General features: G+C 37.4%; 1 protein-coding gene across 5 annotated transcripts in view; it reads left to right on the top strand.

Annotated features, from left to right (window-relative positions):
- LOC145984239 (exocyst complex component 3-like) overlaps positions 1-20,327 on the top strand; it is a 55,882-nt gene that overhangs the window by 11,299 nt on the left and 24,256 nt on the right. For all 5 annotated transcript variants that reach the window (XM_083117823.1, XM_083117821.1, XM_083117819.1 and 2 more), the window contains 4 exons: positions 6,859-7,054; positions 9,118-9,372; positions 15,849-16,004; positions 18,261-18,386. In XM_083117823.1, coding sequence (XP_082973949.1) covers positions 6,859-7,054; positions 9,118-9,372; positions 15,849-16,004; positions 18,261-18,386 — 733 coding nt within the window. The remainder of the gene's footprint in view (positions 1-6,858; positions 7,055-9,117; positions 9,373-15,848; positions 16,005-18,260; positions 18,387-20,327) is intronic.

The following is a 20,327-nucleotide window of genomic DNA, read 5'->3' as shown; positions in this document are numbered from 1 at the left end:
CCGTAGTGGGGAGGGGCTCCATCCTGCTGGAAGAACGTTGGGTATGAACTGTCTTCTGACAAAACCGATGGAAAAATCTCCTCATCCAACAGTCGTTGGTAGTGGTCGGCGTTCAGCATTCCAAAGATGAAAAATGGGCCAATGATCCTCGTGCCAAAAATACCACACCATATCCAGGGTGGCGACAGACCTGGAAAACCTGGAAAACCGGGAAAAGTCAGGGAATTTGAGGTGTCAAAAAAAGTCAGGGAAATGTCAGGGAATTTCGTCTTCATTGACTTTTTTTCATTTTTTTAAAATTTATTTATTTAAATATATCGTTATGGAACTCTGCACGGGAACAGGAAATCTCGTTCGTAAGTTTCGGCCTCAACTTTAAGGCCCCTTTTATGCGCAACACAACCACGGTGCCAGAAACCAGTGATGGCAGGAGGAGAGAGAGAAAAAAAATTCTCTCGCCCTGGTTTCTCGGCCGGAATTTTAAAATTCGAACACTCTTTGGAGGAAAATTGTTATAACTCTGGCACTATGGGAGCAATCTACTTCGGATAACTTTTGTTTTGCAGCTAAAACATCAGCGCATGCAGCCGTGTACAATTCATAACGCCGAACCGAGGAAGGGGGTTTGGGGGCGCGACCCCCGAATTTCAATGAAAAAAAAACATGAAAATCTGGAGTTTGCACCTTCGTCCCCCCCATTTTTGGGGAGAGGGCGCGAACTTTAGTATTCTTTTCGAAGAATGGACATTTCTCAAGAGAACTCAACATGTTTCATGTTCTTGGGTGCCATACATGTTGAATAATAAGCGAAAATGTGATTTTTTTTTAAAAAAATATATATTTTACGAAATATAGGTAATTTGCATTTTTGGAGGAAAATTGTTATAACTCGGGCACTATAAGAGCAATCTACTTCGGATAAGTTTTGTTTTGCAGCTAGAACATCAGAGCATGCAACCGTGTACAATTCAGAACGCCGAACTGAGGAAGGGGGGTTTGGGGAGGCGACCACCGAATTTCAATGAAAGAAAAACAAAAATCTGGAATTTGCCCCCTCTTCTCCCGCTGTTTGGGGAGAATGCGCAAACCTTAGTATTCCTTTCAAAGAATGGACGTTTCCAAAGAGATTCAAACATGTTTCATGTTCCTGGGTGCCATACAAGTTGAATAATGAGCCAAAATGTGAAACTGTTCGGAAATGTGGCATGGATATGTTGCGGAGAGGGGGGAGGTTGGTCATCAATATGAATTACCCAGGCTTGCTTAAGACCTGTGTCAGAGTTTCCACCCAAACATAAGAGTATGAAGGTCCAAGAAGCACATTCATTTCGTAATCAGCACCATGATACCATATGGTATCATCGGGAAGTAAAGGTAAAGCCTCTAATCTGTATTACGTGGAAAATGCATTGAATTAATTTTTTTCTTCTTCGTATGGGAGTAGTAAGGGGACTTGCCAACAGATGGAGGGGATAAGAGTGGGTGGTGCCGTCCGATAGTTGTTGGACGTCGTAGTCAATTTGGTCGTAGTAAGGCATTTTGTTGGGCAAACTAAAGGAACATGGAAACAAATAGGTTCCATTGATATATACGATTTTTGTCGAATATCGCCACCCGACAAAGTACCTCACTGCAACCTGCGACAGAAATTGCATGGACTGCAACATCCAAAAAAAATTGAATGCATAAACAAGAAGAGCTGTAGACTGCAAATATGCTGCTGGAATTTTATTACTCTTCTGGCTCACTTCACCTTATTTAATGTAGCAGTGCTTACGAAGGATTTATTTCATCATCCTGACTGGTTTCGCACAAGTTAACATACGTTTACAATGACATTGCACTATTATTAGATATCAAGAAGAATCCAACCAAACGGGATATATATTGAATACTATCACGAAAAAGTGAAACATAAATCTGCATTGGTGAACGTTATAAAAATTGGCAAGTGCATGCTCCCAACCTCAAATTTATTGCAACACTAGTATTGCAATGAAATTAACGCCACTCTCTGTCCTGTCTGTTTGAACTCATGAGAGATGGTCATTAATCTCTCACTGAGTAAGGTTAATGTCCAATATTATGAAATAAAATACTAATAATAAATATGTTAATATCATATTTACTCAAATCATTCAATCATAAAAGCAAATCACTTTCTTCAAGAATTGACTTTTCTCTGCCACCCCTGCTAAATTTTCACTTTCCATCTACTGATTTATACGAGGAGTGGCCAGAAAGTAATTTCCAATTAGTAGGGACATTGATTTTTCACAAACGCCAAAACCATGAAAAATGGTAATTGCTGCGAAGCTATGTTTAGGAATGTGCAGTGATGTCTGGACACATTTTTCGCCCGTTCGAAATATTGAAATTTGGCATAAAATGCGAATTGTTGACGTTTTTAGCGATTTTTTTTTTTGAAATGTCCTAAAACAACGAAAAATTCAATGAAATCCAACATTCTTGTCTTTTCTAGGCCATGTTTGTGTACATTGAACATGCAAGTTTTCCAACATTTTACTCAAGAGTAAACTATAGAGTTATTCGTACATGGAATAATTCTGACAGCCACTTTAAATCATGTATTTCCCACGATTTTTTCAACTTCTATCAAAACCATTTGCATCACAGAGCAAAGTGTCAGGGTTCGAACAGGAGATCGAATGCGTATCTACCGTTTCACATGGGAGTCACATCTTCGTATTTGTCGCACGAGATATGTTTTGAATTACCAAGCTAAGTGCGCACCATTGGCATTTGTCGAGCGAGTAATAATGGAACTCAGTCATTAGGGCGTCTGACTACTATGTGAGAAGCTGGTACCTTGAGGAAACTTTGAGGAATAAAGGTAGCCAGGAGCGTGGTGCTGATCACATCACCCCTATACACCTTCATGGAAAAGTGGAGGTGAGCACTTTACTTTTACTTCCTCAAAAATCTGTTCCAACATATCAAAATGTGACGAAAATACGTAGACCATCTGACCTACAATTTAAAATAATAGTTTAAAAGCACAATGGAGTATTACGTTTCGGTATATTTGGCAGATAGATGTTCTAAAACAAAAACGCGAATTTTGGGAAACGCAACACTAACAAGTCAAAAAAAGATAATGCCAATTTTTGGTGCCATAATATATCGGTATCTGTCACGTGAGATTGATTGATTTTAATTTTTTGGGTGCGTCGCCACTTATGGTCATTATGCACCCTTCAGAATATACGGGGAAAATTCCATTATCTAAAACCTTACCTTAAAATTAAAAAAAGGCCTATGGAAAATAACTTCCCCCCCCCAAAAAAAATTCAAGATATCAAACTCTCACGAAGAGCCGTAAGCCATGTGACTTACAATTTGAAACAGTAGTTTAAAAACACCATGAAGGTATAATTTCAGATATTTGCCAGAAAATGCGCTAAAAGAAAATGTGAATTTTGGGGAAAATAACACCGTATAGTAAAAAATAAAAAAAGAAGAAAACACACCAATTTAAAAAAAAATAACAAAATATCAAGGTCCCTACCGATTAGGCATAAATAAAACAAGAATATCAGTTGTAATTTATTACATTAGTAACAGTGAGTCCGAACCTAATTTTCGGCATAATCACCACCATTGTTCTGGCATTTGTCGTAGCATGGCACTAAATTTTGTATGCCCATGGCATATGTGTCTCACAGCAAAGACTGGAACTATCTCTACCGCAGTGTAGCTGTCAAATCCTTGCCCTGCCAGAAACCTCTTCAGTTAAACAAAGAGATGAAAGTCGGTACATTCAAGGCCAGGACTGTACAGGGAGTGGTCCAAGATCTTTCACCTGAAGTGATGCAAAGGGTCCGTGTGTACTCAGCTGTATGGGGTTGTGCACATTCGATTGGCCTTCCGTGAATTGTCTGCACCATCGTCTGACTATACTATTACTCACGACGTCCGGTCTGCACACCTCACACGATTGCTGGTGGCTCTGTGTCAAATTCTGAGCGTGCAATGTAGGCTACATCGCAGTCTGTGGGAGACTGTATGAGAGCTGCAATTTTTAACCTAGAACTGTCCTAAAACGGCTTCATTGCAACTGTATCAGATTACAGCTACATGTCACTTCTGCCTGCCTGCATGTGTGTGTGTCGCTCTCTGACCACTAGTGCCGTGTTTACGCACCATTGAAGTTTTTTTTTCAGGATGCCCCTCGTATATGAACTTTCAGAAGCTTATATTATTAGAGTGTTCATGTTTCAATGTGTGGTTAGCTAAATCGGGTACCTATACAATGCAATTCTATAAATGCCTTGCGTTAAATTTCTAATACCTACATATCCTTTTCGTCAGAATTAATGGTATAACTGCATGTTGTCAGTTTCACAGTACTTCACTTGAATATTCTGTACTGAAGCAGAAATCTCATTGATAATGTAAGGAAATATGACACTTTATTTTGTTCGATTCAATTGTTTCACTTATATGCAAGAGTTAAGTTGTTTGCTTTACAGAGAAGAGAGAAGTAGCTTTATGCATTGAAAAATGAGTCCGCACTCATGGTTCTTGAAAGCAGAGGGTTCCAAACCTCAGTGGAAATATCAACATATAAGACCGAGAATGTATTAGGATACTGATAAATTACAAATTGTATTTCTTAATCATTCACTCTTCACTCTTATCTCATTTAGACGTAACTTTAAAAATAATCAAGTATTTTATTTTAAACTTACTGCGTATGACAAAATTCCGTAATCCTTCCCCAGCTTGTGAATTGTAATAATTTTCCAAATTCACTATTTTGCAGTTTGACTTAATTTCTCTATTCTCTATGATTTGAATTCAATTTCATAGAAGATAATATTGGTACTTAACAAATCTATACCTGGATCTGTATGAGTTTATTATTTCCATTTGCAAAGACATCGATGTAGTTTAGTTTGTAATTGTCAGGGAAAAATGTAAATTTTGTCCTGGAAAACCTGGAAAAGTCAGGGAATTTTATTTTTGCTTGTTTGTAGCCACCCTGATATCATAACCTTCTCGGAACCAACGACCGCGATGCATCAATCCAGTGTGGGTTGTTGTCACTCCAGTAACGGTGGTTTTGTTTGTTCACTTCTCCGTTTACGGAAAAAAGTGCCTCATCGGAGAACAACACCTTCAAGGGGAGATCTGGGTTGATCTCCAGTTCCTCTGTCGCCCATTCGGCAAACTGTACCCGACGGTCAGGATCGCCCTCTGTCAGATGCTGGTGCATCTGAATTTTGTATGGGTGTCACTTGTTAACGGCAAGTATCCTCCGTATGGACGTTCGGCTAACTCCAGATTCAAGAGCGATACGTCTGATGCTACGTTGGGGGCTTTTGGAGAAGGATGTGAAGACAGCGACAGTGGTTGCCTCATCTGTTGAAGTTTTCAGGCAACCACTGCGTGCTTTATCGGCCACAGATCCTGTCTTTGGGAATCTGCTGATCAGTTTGGCTACACCATTGTGGGAAATAGGCTCCCTATCGTGGTGTAATGCATTAAACTCTGCAGCCACCACACGTGAGCTCCGATTTCCACACATTAGGATGATCTCCACACGTTCCTCGGTCGTCAGCACCATTATTCAGTCGGTGATACCTGCAAAGATAAAACAGGCCATAATTAGGAAAAGGTTCACGATAGGACAAAACGGTTTGCGGCATTGAACTCCTGACAAAAAACAATTGGAAATGATATGCCACATGCCTATGGTTCCATTTAAGAAACCTAAGTTGCATTCAAGATGGCAGATTCCAAGATGGCGCCCGGGGTGGTCACATGTGTCCTTGGGTTTGCCCCTTCCCCCAAACATCATATGTAGCCAAAGTGGACCTCCAACACACCAGCCTTTCCTATGACAATGCTATCACCTGACTTTTGGCCCACCCTGTATATGTGTTCTACACAGTTACGAGGACTTGCTAGCATCTGGTCGTGGCAATTTCTAAAGTGGAAACTATTTTTGAGAAAGTTATTTTCCATTATTTCTCCTGCAACCGACAAATACCTCCTGTGTTATGGGAGGTGCGTGCTCAAAATCTTCAAGATGCTTTTCTCGATGTCTCAAAAAGTTTTGATACAAAGTAAAAAAATCATGGGAAATTGCCATTTCACTTTAATAGTTTTTTTTATTATTATTTGTTACTAAAGATATACAATCTGGTAATTTGTATTTGCACCTGTTGATATATATGTACATGTTATACGCGGTGGAAACATGCATGGTTTCACTTTGGCTGTCCAAATTTTTCCATGCATAATACACTCCCCAGTTTTGGGGAGCAAAATATTTGGAAAAAAGTGTGCATTATACATGTGAACAAAACGGTAAATAAATATTTATTTTTCAAGTTGGGCTTGAAATGTTTGCAATTTTATTTGAGATTGGTGCCGGCTCCTGTGGCGGACTGATTATCACATCGTGCTACGATGCCAGGGGTCCCAGGTTTGAATACTAGCCTGGGCATGGATATTTGTGAGTGTCCATTCATCAATTTCATCATATCATCAATCATCCCCATCTTCACAAATTAGCCAAAAGTGGCACAAAAACGAAGTAAAATAAATCAAAGAAACAAACTATTTGAGATTGGTATGTATTGGTTAGCCTTTTTATTAGTTTTTATTAGTTTTTATTTGGTGTTGATTCAAGTTTCAAATCACCATCAAATACTTATTGTGGAGTCCATATAGTTTTGGAATTATGAAAAGCATTCAGTTTGTGGTAAATGGTATTGACTTGTGACTATGTGGACAAATGGACATTTTTAGTATAAGATTGTCTTCCATAAGGAATGAAGTACTGAGCGAAAGTGATAATACTTAAACTTTTTTTCCTTTCTTTTTCAGCATGAAGTGGATTAATGAGTCATTCGCAGCTCTTCCCGATCTTTGTTCCAAGCTACAGGATGTGAGGGAAGAAAACATGAGGCATTCACAGTATGTCACTGCAATGGAAAATCTGAAGCACATTTTCACAGTTCCAGAAAGTGTCGAGAAAACCATGCAGTGGATCAATGATGGAAAACTTCTCCATGCACGCCAGGTATGTTGTTCCTTCACATGATCACCCATGAAAAATGTTGTTGAACACGTGTATATTGAAGGGATTGATTAAATGGTTACAAGTTTATCATACCAAATTCTTAACTAATCAAATGTTTATGTCGGGGACGTGTGGTGGCATTTGGGGTTAGGCAAGTGACAGAGTATGATTAATTTTCACACAAACATGTAATTATGAGGAGCATTTAAAAAATAAGGTCCAATTGATCATATCAAAGAAGAAAAGAAGTGTTGAACACGATAACCAACTACTGACCAGCAAAAATAAGATTATTGGCTCGTCAATGGCCAGTTGATGTTTCTACGCAGATGTGATCCAATCACTGTTGCCAGTCAATTTTTTAAAATAATAGGTCCTTGAGATGGTTTGGACACATGAAGAGGATGGATGCAGAAAGACTACCAGTAAGAGCTTACAATGCACAAGGAGTGAGAATAAGGCCAAGGGATAGACCAAGATGTCGATGGAAAGAGCAGAGTGTGTTAGGAGAAGAGGACAAGATTGGAACACCGTGAAAAGAAGAGTGGTGGAAGACCAGGAAAAAATGGAGTGGCTTGACTTCTATGCTGACCCAGCCAGAGGCAGGAAACTGCAAAGGATAATAATGAATAGGCCTTTTCTTTTAAAATTCACCTTGTGTAACTACCATTTTGATATTACAATACATATGCAAGTTTGAACCTGCAACACAAAGTAGCCTATAATGCATTAAGAACCCTATCAATTGTGTAGTGGTTATTCCTTTTGGGTTATGTAAAAATTGGTCTCTTTAAGGTTTAATAGTTCATTTTAAATTGCAGGTTCCAGCAATGTATGTGGGATACAATTATATTGTTAAATTGGAATTACTCTAGTGTGTGTGTGTGTGTTGCAAATGTTCCTTGTGCAAATTTTTTAATGTTTTTGTAGATATATATATATTTGTATAATTTTAATAATATTTGGATTTTTCTAAACATCATATTCAATAGAAATGAGGTAGTACATTAAATTTCATACATGCAGATGCTTAGTTGTAGAAATTTTAAGTGAAAAATTGTAGTTGAGCTTTACTTAGACCTAAATATTTTACGCAAAAGTTCCATTTCTTCATATTCAATATTTTCACAATGTTTACTACAACACACTTTACCAACTGAGCTAACTGGCCTATTGGGTAAGGTAGCTGGTAAAGGCATGGTGTTTAATACCAGAGATGAAGCTTTGAGTCATGATATTTTTCACTCAAAATGTCTACTGCATGTTACGTATGTTAAAATATGTCTCTTTTCTAACCGAGTTTTAATATGCTTTTATTAAAGATATCAAAAAAGTATTTTGAGGACTCGCTTTTATATATTTATATATATATATATTATTAACTTAAGTTTTGTGAGTATCGAGGTAACTCCTGCGACATTTCGGGAGGCAACTGCTCCCTTCCTCAGGCTGCTTATGTTTAGGTTATGTATAAATCATAACCACGTCGAACTCTCCATAAGTACAAGATATTGGATTGGTAAAAGGTGTGTGGTTAAAAAACATTAAAAATCTAAAACCCATTACAGGTGCACGTCAAACTACCATGCCGTTTTCCCAATTACAAACTGCTCCTTGGAATGTTAAAACTTTAAAACTGTGAATAGCCACGATCCGCGTGTGCTGCAATTTTCCACACGCAGACCGTGGCTATTCACAGTTTTAAAGTTTTAACATTCCAAGGAGCAGTTTCTAATTGGGAAAAACAGCATGGTAGTTTGACGTGCACCTGTAATGGGTTTTAAATTTTCAATGTTTTTTTAACCAATCCTATATCCTGTACTTATGGAGAGTTCGACGTGGTTATGATTTATACATAACCAAAACATGAGCAGCCTGAGGAAGGGAGCAGTTGCCTCCCGAAACGTCACAGGAGTTACCTCGATACTCGCAAAACGTAAGTTAATAATATATATATATATATATATATATATATATATATATATATATATATATATATATATATATATATTTTGTGAGTAATTCACACAACTTTTATCATGAATTTTCTTTTTGAATTTCAGAGTTTGATGGATCTAGAGAATTCACGTGATGATGTCCTTTATGAGTTATATAAATTACCTAACCAAGCTCCTGCAGACAAGAATATGTTAAAGGCCTATTTCGAAGATGTTGAAATGCTTTCAGATTTGCTTGAGAAGCAGATACGTCTTGTGTTAAGTCGTACATTAAATACAGTGAGGAAGGAACCAACTGTCATTGTCACAGCTTTGCGGATAATTGAAACTGAAGAAAAGGCTGATGCCTTTGCATTACAGGTATTTAGAAAATGTAGTAAATCCTCTTTCATTATAATTTCAGTATACTTGCTACACTGACAATCTAAATTTCTGTGCTGTATTCAGCTTGCTGACACTTGTTAATGAAATGACTAAAGTTTTGTTAAGGCTCTGCTGGACCTTTGACTGATGCCAGGGCAGCTATTTTCAAGTTTTCCTTTCCTTTCGAAAAACCACTGATGTACTAAAATCTGAAAAATTACATCTGCTTAGAATTCCTTCTAGAGCAGTCACATGAATATTTGTGTGTTTTGCTTTTGCTGTTGCCTAGATATTCTCAATGGTCTTGTTTCTACGTAAGTCTATTAAACTATTGATAATATCTTGACAACAGCTAATGCAAACCACATGAATATTCATGTGAATGCTCTAAGAGGAATTCTAAGCAATGTAATTTTTCAGGTTTTGGATTATCACAGTTGTTTTTTGAAAGGAGAGGAAAATTGGAAAATAGTCGCAGAGATGTGGGCCAAAGGTCCAGCCGAGCCTTAAGTATTATTCTTGTTTCTGTATTTTTTTTAAAAAATATTCCAAGACTATTAAAATAGCACTTTCTAAATAATGGATTATTATGAAAATAATGAAAATTACGCGTTTTGGAAAATTTCCAGAATATTTGAACCTTTCAAAAGTTATTATTTACTTTTTATGTACCCAGTTGAATCCTTAGACTGTGGAAATATGTAGACTAATAGTTTCAAGTGATGATATATTATTTCTGAAACATTTTTGTATTGATATTGATTTTAAGCCGAGCCCACATGTCCCATCAATACTGATGCTTCGTCATTGTAACTAGGCATGGGACAGATTAATTGTTACTCTCCGATATTTCTTTAAATAGCAAATAATTTAGTGTAAAATTCTTCCATTTTATCTTTTTAATGAATCTATACTGAAAGTACTTTGTATTCACAAGGTAAATGTGTAATTCATGTTACCGGACTTTAGATGGGGTAAATACGAGGGTGGTTCAGCATGCTCCGCCCTTGACCCATTTCCAGTGATAGTAGAGACCTGTAATTTTATATGTAACATTGTTCATTCTTTAGACTAATATTCAACAAGTTTCAAGAATTTACAACAATTTCTCTTTTCGTTACACGTTGATGATCAGTAAGAAGTGTAGCCACATGTGAAACAATGGAAAAATCTGAGGTCCGAGCAGTGATAAAATATTAACTCAAGAAAAATCCAACACCGAAAGACATCCATGCAAATATGGTAGGAACTCTTGGAGACTCTAGCCTTTCATATGATCTAGTGAAGAGATGGTGCCGTGAATTTAAATGTGGTCGGCAGACCTGTGAAGATGAGCATGGTGGTGGCTCATCTGCAACGGTGACCACAGCAGAAATGATTACAAAAGTCCATGACATGATTTTGCCAGACCGGCAAGTGACTGTCCGCCATATAGCAGACACATGTGGCATCTCAACTGGCAGTGTGCATTCAATTATTCATCATCATTTGTTAATGAAAAAAATCTCTGCACATTGGGTCCCGAGAATGCTGACGGTCAACCAAAAGAGGACACGTCGTGTGAAAGTCAGAACCTGTTGCGGACATTAAAGGCTGACAAGCCAAAGTTTCTGAAGAGATTTGTTACAATGGATGAAACGTGGGTTCACCACTTCATTCCCGAAAGTAAACGCCAAAGCATGCAATGGAAACACCCCCATTCTCCACCCCCAAAGAAATTCAAGGTTCAGCCACCAAAGGGCAAAGTGATGGCATCTGTGTTCTGGGATGCATAAGGAATCCATCTCCAACAGGGAAAGACAATCACAGGTGTTTATTCTGTAACCCTAATTGAAGAATTACGTACTGCCATAAAGGAGAAACGCCGCGGAATGTTCGCCCGTGGTTTGTTGTTCCATTGTGACAATGCTCCCGCCCACACCTCCCAAGTTGCGGTGGCTGCAATTCATGCAGCAGGGTTCGAAATTGTCCCTCATGCCCCTTATTCTTCAGATCTGGCCGCCAGTGACTTCCACCTGTTCTCGAACATGAAGGAACACCTTCGTGGAAAACATTTTGTCAGCGATTCCGAGGTTATGGATGTTGTGAATGCTTGGTTGCAGGACCAACCAAAATATTCTTTTTCTACTGGGATTGAAGCACTGGAAGGCCGATTGGAAAAGTGTGTTAATGTTGCAGGGGACTATGTTGAAAAGTGACAGTGATTTGGTTTTCCTACGAGGGTTCCTTCTATGTCAGGGGCGGAGCATGCTGAACCACCCTCGTATGTAATTCCTTTTTCTAAGAACAGTTTATGGGGGTCATGTATTTAAGATGGTGAATAAACAATGGACATTTCCACTCTAACCTAAAATATGATTTTAGCTGTATCACTGCATGCCATTCATTTCATATTAACATTGTGCAAAATAGTTTGTGTTAATTCGAAATAGTTTGTGAAAAAGTGGCCTTAGAAGTTCTGCTAAATTGATGTTATACGTCACGAAAACCGAACGGCCTCTGATTGGATATTCCAGTTATGACGCTCTCGTTCGGCAGTGAAGTTGGTCATCTGCTTAGCGCTCTAGTAGAAATCCATGCACGAAGGCGTTCGTTGCTCCTCGTGTTTGTAACGCTGAATATTGAAGAGGATTCTCTGTGATTTTCAAAATTAGAGTTTCGATTATGACATGCGAGAGATGTACGAAAGCCAATTCCGGCAATCTAACATGTACAGATGCATTCACAGGTAAAGGTAAAGTAAAAGTGTCCCCCTGTGCTTAGCACCACTCCATGAAGGCATATAGGGGGTGTTGGGGTAACGCCCCACCCTTTCTTGATCCAGTCGTAAGTGGGGGTGATGTGATCAGCACCATGCCCCTGACTGCCTTTACTCCCCAAGGTTTCCCCCAGGTACCCATGTTATTCGACACTGGGTGGGCGCTGGGGCCGCTTCCAATGTTAGAAAAGTTCCCGGATTTGAACTGGCCGGGGATCGAACCCGGGACCTTTAGCGTGGTAGTCAGATGCGTTACCGACTGAGCCACCGCAGCCATAAAACTTGAATAGTAGAAATAATAGCAATAATAAAAATTGATGATAATTAGGGATGGGACGATATGAAATTTTGGCCGATACCGATAAAGTCCCGATATAAAATTTACCGATACCGATAACCGATATAAAATTAGAAATGGTCCTGGAAGATCCTGAAAGGTTCATTGATTTCATTAAAAAATGTGTGTTTCAAAGTGACTGCATATTTAGACATTTACTTTTTAAAAAAGTAGGGCATGGAGATTATCCATAAAAATTACAACAAAAATGGCAGAATTTTGCACTAAACTATCAGATATTTATCGATATATCTGATCGGTAAAATAATCTGTAATTTTACTGATACACCTATATGCCTATATCGGCCGATATCGATAGAGTACCGATTAATCGGTCCCATCCTTAATAATAATAAAATGTTTATTTTACAATAACAATAAACAGATGAGTGAATATCTAGTACAAAGTTATTTCATGCATTTTTTGTTCACATTTCACTCAGTGACTTGAAATTCAAAGTTATTGTATTTGTTATTAACTTTTGCATACATCATTCGCGAAAAGGCTGTAAAAGGTAGAGGAAAATTTTACTCATAATGTTTATGTTGTGACCTCTTCCGTAAAACTATATTTTTTGGAATATGGAAAACTGTGAAACCATTTATTTCTTGGATTAAATGGTAGAACATGGAGATACAACTTTGTTCCTATATTTTTCTATCAATTTTTTGATCTAACACACTTTCTACTGTTGCTATATTCTGTTCAAATACTAACTAAATGATCTTTATTTGCCCTATTAACAATATTTTCATTTTTTTACTTGAAATGAACGATGCCAATTTCCAAAGGGAAGGGGCATCCGACTCCCCTCCTTTCGACACCCATGATTCCAACAGAAAAATTAAAGTAAAAAATGCGCGAGATCGAAAAAGTTGAGTGTAAAATGCAGGAACCATATTTTTAACCAAGAAATTGGTGATTCACGTTTTCAAAATTCCAAAAATTAGATTACTTATGTGAGAGGTCACACTATATGACCAAAATTTACTCCTAACTTAATTTTTTCTTGAACAAGGCATGTGAATGTAAATAACAAAATATAGTACTTTGCATTTCAGTACACTAACTGTATTTGAAGTGTAAAAATGAATAAATAAATAAACAGTTGTGCTGCATATTCACTCATCTAGTGGACCGGATAGAACAGCCTGCCCAAGGAAGGATGTAATAAAATTATTATAGGAATAAAAACTTTAATTTTATAAATTTATAATAGTTATTGTTGTGCAATAACAATCATAACCATTTTTTTTTTTAATGTTTTAACTTTTATTAGAGCCTGAACCCTCTCCTCCATACAAAAATTTCTGGCTACGCCATGGTAATGCACTACAATGTAATCAAATAGAACAGTATTTTTTAGTAACTTGCACTTTTACATAGCTTTCATTGTTTTTGTAGCTTATCAATCATGTGGCCTCGCCATGTACGCACACAAACAAGTAGGTAAAAGGTAAAGTGCTCCCCTGTGCATAGCACCACGCCATGAAGGCGTATAGGGGGTGTGGGGGTAACGCCCCACACTTTCTTGATCCGGTCGTGAGTGGGGGTGATGTGATCAGCATCACGCCCCTGACCGCCTTTACCCCCCAGGGTTTCCCCCAGGTACCCATGTTATTCGACGCTGGGTGGGCGCCGGAGCCGCTTCCAACGTTAGAAAAGTTCCCGGATTTGAACCGGCCGGGGATCGAACCCGGGACCTTGAGCATGGTAGTCAGACGCGTTACCGCCTGAGCCACCGGTCTGTTTTTTTTTTATTTTTTTTTATTATTATTATTATTCGTGGGTACATTGAGAAATATCATATTGGAGCATCTGGTACTCGTATTTGTGTATAATGGTGAAGTGGTATCCACAACACTGACCAGCTATAAAATTATGGCTGCTCTGCTCTTGTAAGTGTAACTCACAAGATGGAAACTTTTTTCGACACATGGTAACAAAAAATCTTATTTTTAATGTTAACAGAGAAAACTGTGGTAAAGCACTGACTTGCATAGTGGTAATGACCATTTCCTGTTCTAGTAGTTACGTATCTTTCCCAATCCATTATCTCATATCATACACAGACACGTCCTAACACCAAATGCAGCCAACGCGAAGTGCAGACGATAGGACAAGCCGAACAACGATGTCACAACATGGCGCAGGTGTGTTTTGCACGCAACGCTTGGCTCGAAAATTAGAAACTTGATTTTTTACCTAAAAATGATTGCACATGAACGTGGGAAATTGCAGGGGTTATTTGCCGATGGTTTAGATTTTAAAAATGATCTTTAAGAAAAATAGTGGAAATGTCCATTCAAATTCTTTGTGAAATTTTTTAAAATTTTATATTAGTTCAGATATCTGTATTGGAATTTGATTGGTATTGGCAAAAGTTTCATATTGGTCAATCACTAATTACAATAATTTTGAATTGTTCAGAGTCTTTACAAATGTTAAAAATGTATTTGTGCACACAGCATTCCATTCCAACTATACCAGTTTTGCTTTAAAATATTCAGTTTGTCATACATGATGGTTAGAATATTAAAATAACCATAATTTATTCATTACATCGACCCTTCCCACACAATACTGTTGCAAAGATAATGATAATTGTGCATAATTCCAGGACATTAGATTCTGGAAAATATTAGTAATATGAGTCGAGGGGCTGGTATTATGGATACAAAATAATATACGGTTATTTTAAGTGGTTTTTATTTTATTTGTCTTGCGATGTTTCATTCTGGTTTCCCAGAAAATTCTCAAGCCAAGATAACCACACACAAAACACTTACAATAACCATATATTATTTTGCATCTATAAAAAGTGGTTATGTGAACCTTTAAGAAGAACCTAGATAGACTGGTATTAGTTCTTAATGTATGAGCTGATACTTTCCGATAGTGGTTCCACTGGTGGTATCAGTCATACCGATACATGAATATAGCCGACCTCCATGGTGGGGTGGTAGCACAGCATTCTACGATGCCGGTTCTTTGAGAGTATCCCTTCATCCATTTCATATTATCATCACTCATCCTCATCTTCACGATTAGCCAAAAGTGGCAGCAGAGTAAAGTAAAATAAATTGAATCACATTGATATCAGCTCAACTCTAGGATTAACTATACTTAATTTGAACTGTTGCATGTGCAGTGGAACCCCTATTTTATGTTCCCAAATTTTACATTTTCCCACATTTTACATTCGACCTTGATGGTCCCAACATAGCAATATGTTATAAAATTTTCCTCGATTTTACATTTTCTCACATTAAGTTTTTTCAGCTTAGTTCCCTGATAAGTGTAAATTCAGGGTTCCACTGTATTGTTGTGAATCTTTAGGTATTTCTTAGATTTTGAAAGACTATTTCTTCTTTTAGCGGCAGAAGCAAAGTGGATTCCTTCCTCCAGGGAGACCCAAGAGATGGAAAGAGAAAGCATTAGATGTACTGGAGAAGTCAGTTGCCCAGAGGATTGAAGGAACTCAGGTGGATGAACGCTCGGACAACAAAATGTGGCTCGTGAGGTACTTAGAGGTGTGTGATAGTTTATTTAACCTGAAATTATTGAGCAAAGACAAGAAAATCAGAATGTACCTTCATGGTATCTTTAAGTTAACTTCACCAGTATTTCAGCCTTCAGAACAAACTACATTCTGTTCATAGATATATATGAACACCATTAGGTTCACCATATTGATTATTTTGCATGTCCCAGTGAATAATGAATGCCATCTGGTACCATTCATGAAAGGAACAAAGCAGCAGGGCCAAAAACCGCTGAAAAAATGGAAAAACATGATGATTCAAGTGTTTTAGGTTACTTCTCTTCCATCTTTACACTGCTTCTTCTCCAGACACTCTCACACACAGCACAGTGGCACGCACAGAGATCATTCATATCCCCAACAAAACTTTTGTCACATTTTGGTGATACTCTGGCCACTTGTGGGCCTTAACAAGTTAAGAGGGTTGATTGTGCAATCTGCTTAAGTGTATTTTGAGCATACTTATGTAATCAGTTTGAGTTTTTATGTTTTAAGTCCACTTTATGAACATATAGGCTAATTGGGACTGGATTTTCAGTTTAAAATTGGGATCCAAACCACTACTATGTACCTCCACCAGGTATCGATCCTGGGATTACAAAGTGAAGACATTACCACTACGTCATTGGAGAGATCCCTTGAATAACAGTGTGTGTGTGTGTGTGTGTGTGTGTGGAAATTAATATTATGCTCCTTTGTTATTGGAGAGTTGGTTTTATCAATTGCATTTCTACTTTGTGCATTTTGGCAATTTTTGTTGTTATGACCAGTGCTCGAAAAATTTTCTTCAAAGCTAGGTGCCAACTCTGAAAATCAGGCACCAGGGAACCACCTACTAGCAATTGTGCATACTACAGATTGTTTCAAAAGTTACGCAAACCAAACTTTGAAAATGTATATCATGAAAACGTAAGAGATATTTACACCTGGTTTTCTGCACTAAACTGATCATGTACGCTATCACTGGGTTAATAAATTTATTTTAGCTTTTATCCAAATGAAAGCAATTACATTATTTGAAAAAAAACATTGTTAATTTGAAGAGAACATGTGAGAATTGATTTTCAACAATAAATACCAACTCTTAACAATTTGTGGGATCATTTGTTGGTGTGTGACTTGTCGTAAAACAGTTGCTTTGTGAGGTAGAGCAGAAGCAGGGTATTTTTATTTGAAAACTTCTTGCTCTACTCTTCAGCAAAGCACACATGCTGCTCCAATGTATACGCATTGCTGAATCAATTTAAAAAAAACAAAAACAGGCACAGTAGCGGCGAAAGTGAGCGAAGAGAATTCAGGATAACCAGGGCCACTCTAGAATTCTCTCAAGAGTTCAATTTCAGCACAAAATCTTGATTTATGATTTTTCACGTAAATGTATAGCCAATACTTATGCACATGTTGCATGCGTCTGTTGACAATATTTCGACCTGCTTGTGTTGCCATCTACGGAGGTATGTCTCAGAAATGTAACTTTTTCACTCAAACCATAAAATCGTCAGCCAAAAATGCATCAAATATTGCTCATGACCAATATTGGTCGTAAATGATAGATTGACATGGTATCAGTCATCAGACATCTAATTATGACCCTTCGATAATTTCATAGATATTTTTCTCACTCAAAAGTTCATTTCTGGAAAAATTTTAACCCTGCCTTCCGCCAGTTATTAATTTATCTAATTTTTTGTATGGCGTAAACTGATAATTTTATGCAATGAAAAATATCCCAATGGATGAGGATTCTTCATAATGCAGAAAACCCGGTGTAAATATTTCTTACGGTTTTCATGATATACATTTTCAAAGTTTGGGTTGTGCGACTTTTGAAACATTCTGTATAAGAAGCTGAGCATCACGGTATTAAAAACATCGCTAAATCATTTGAGAAAGCAGGAAATGTGGGATAAAGAGTAAGAAATTGTTACTGACTATGGAATGTTCACAACGTTGATAAAAAAAATGCTAATATGGAATGTTCACAACGTTGATAAAAAAATGCTAACTTTCGCTGTACTGCAATTTGAACTTAGAATCTTCAAAATTCGTACATATTACAGCAAAAGATCACAGTCGCCAGGCTGAAATTTTTAGTCGCCATAGCGACCGGGATTTTTCGAGCTCTGGTTATGACTAATCTTTCTTAATTTTAAGTTAAGTTAAATGTGGAACATTTGAATGCTCTATCTTTCACAGTGCAATGTATGAGCAAAAGTATTACAAATTTTCTCCTTTTTCATTTCAGCTTACAAGGTTATTGATTGTAGAAGACCTACGTGTGGTTAAAACATTATGTGCACCTTGCTTTCCACCCAGTTATGATATTGTGAATCAGTTTGTTAAGATGTACCACAACTGCTTATCTCATCATGTAAGTATATTATTTACTAACGCCTGGAAATGCGATCCTTTCTAAAAATACCAAAATGTCAACCTCTCTTCCATGTAGTACACCATTGACTGCATTTTACAGACTGTCGAGGCTCTGGCATCCGAATACATAGTTAGTATTTTCAGCAGGGCTCGTGTTGTATCCTTGATTGATTGATTGATTTTACTTAGCTTTTAGCTTTGAAGATAAGGATGAGTGATGATATGATGAAATATATGAAGGGACCTACAAAGAACACCCATGTTCAGGCCAAGATATGAACCTGCGACCCTGGTATCGTTGTGTGGTGAGCTAACCTCATGTTGTGTCCTGTCCATGTGTGTTTGTGATTGTCCTTTTACCAATTTCATCTCATCGTCTGTCATTCTTATCATCTTAGTCAAAAGTGGAGGAAAAGCAAAGTCAAATAAATCAATTAATCATTTACGACTATTTGCAGTCAGACAAAAGTGCATTAGAACTAAGTATAGAAAATAAGATTTTTTTTCTTGAATTACAGATTTTGAGCTGTGAAACTCTATAATGTGAAACATTATACCGAGGGACACTAAAATGCGAGCCTGAAGGCCACGTTGAGCCAAGGTGCTGTTGCCATATTGGGCTGATGCTCTCTCCCTTAGATAACAATATTTTATACCTTTGCGTTATTTTATACTTTACACTTCATGCTTTTTTATACATTATTTTGTACTTTTCTGTAAATGTAAATTACAAAGAATGACAAATTCTTAAAGAATGAATAAAACATCTAAAATGCTGAGCACATTATTAAACAGTAAACATACACACACACACACATGGTGACACAGTTTGTATATCTCACTTGTCGGAACTGCCAAATTCATAACAAGAAAGAAGTTTGTGCACAAGCGATATTTCTTCTTTCTTCAAGAACTTTCGTCCGTCGTTGCACTTCCTATATCTATACCCCACACTCTGCAGAATTTGTAACATGGATTTGTTTTAACCTTGAAAGTTTATTTTTTCTGCTGAATCAAATCTCTCCTTTTCAGCAGTTGGACATTCCCCACGATTATACAAACTAAAAACAGACCTGCCTGCTATTTCCTCATCAAACTCCTCTAAGCCGGTTTTATAGTTTTCTCCTTCTTTGTAGTGTTTCTGTGGCATATGGGAGTGGGTCTAATGGACCACATTAGTAGTGACATCACAGCAGATGACTGATCACGATTTGAGTCCAAACAAAAGGGGCACATGGTTTTCTCCTATTCAGAATCATTGAATTTTTCCATCGGACCGCAGTTATGAAATAAAATTGTGATGTGTATCGTACATCCATGAAAAGATGAGGTTGCAGAGATACTTTGATATATTACATATACCTTACAGAGCATAAGTTAAATAATAACTGGAAAATTGAAATCATTAATTTTTACAGAATTTCCAGCCATTCTGCTTCCGAACACATCCAAGCTTGACTTGTAGCCGATGAGAGTGAGCTGCCGCTAGGGATGATAAGAGTTCAGGAGCCTCACATGACTGCAACGATGATGGCAATTGGCTGACGTTTCGGATCGGATGCCAATAGGTGCATTCGCTTTACTCTATTTCCTGATTCATTTATTCTTTACCTTCTCCCCTGTAAGGTATATGCAATATATTGACGCATTCTCCGAAATCTCATCGTTACATTAATGTATGATACACATCACAGTTTTGTTTTATAACTGCTGTCACGATTCTTAAAGTTACTCTTTGCAATGGTAAACTCAATAGTTTTAAATAGGTTAAAACCACGTGTCTGGTTTGTTTGGACTCAGTCTTCAAGTGTGTCACACTAATATGGTCTTATTTTCTTCCACATTATTTATAGCCCTTTTAATGCTTTGAGCAGTTGTTTTGCCCATGCCACTTTCGTCTCCAGTCAGTCTTTGAATTTCTTTCCAATTAATAGTACAG

Source organism: Lepisma saccharinum, chromosome 2, assembly GCF_977018435.1.
Source record: "Lepisma saccharinum chromosome 2, izLepSacc3.1, whole genome shotgun sequence".
Classification (NCBI taxonomy): domain Eukaryota; kingdom Metazoa; phylum Arthropoda; class Insecta; order Zygentoma; family Lepismatidae; genus Lepisma; species Lepisma saccharinum.
Note: the sequence above shows the minus strand (reverse complement) of the source record. Positions and strands in the feature narration are given on the sequence as shown.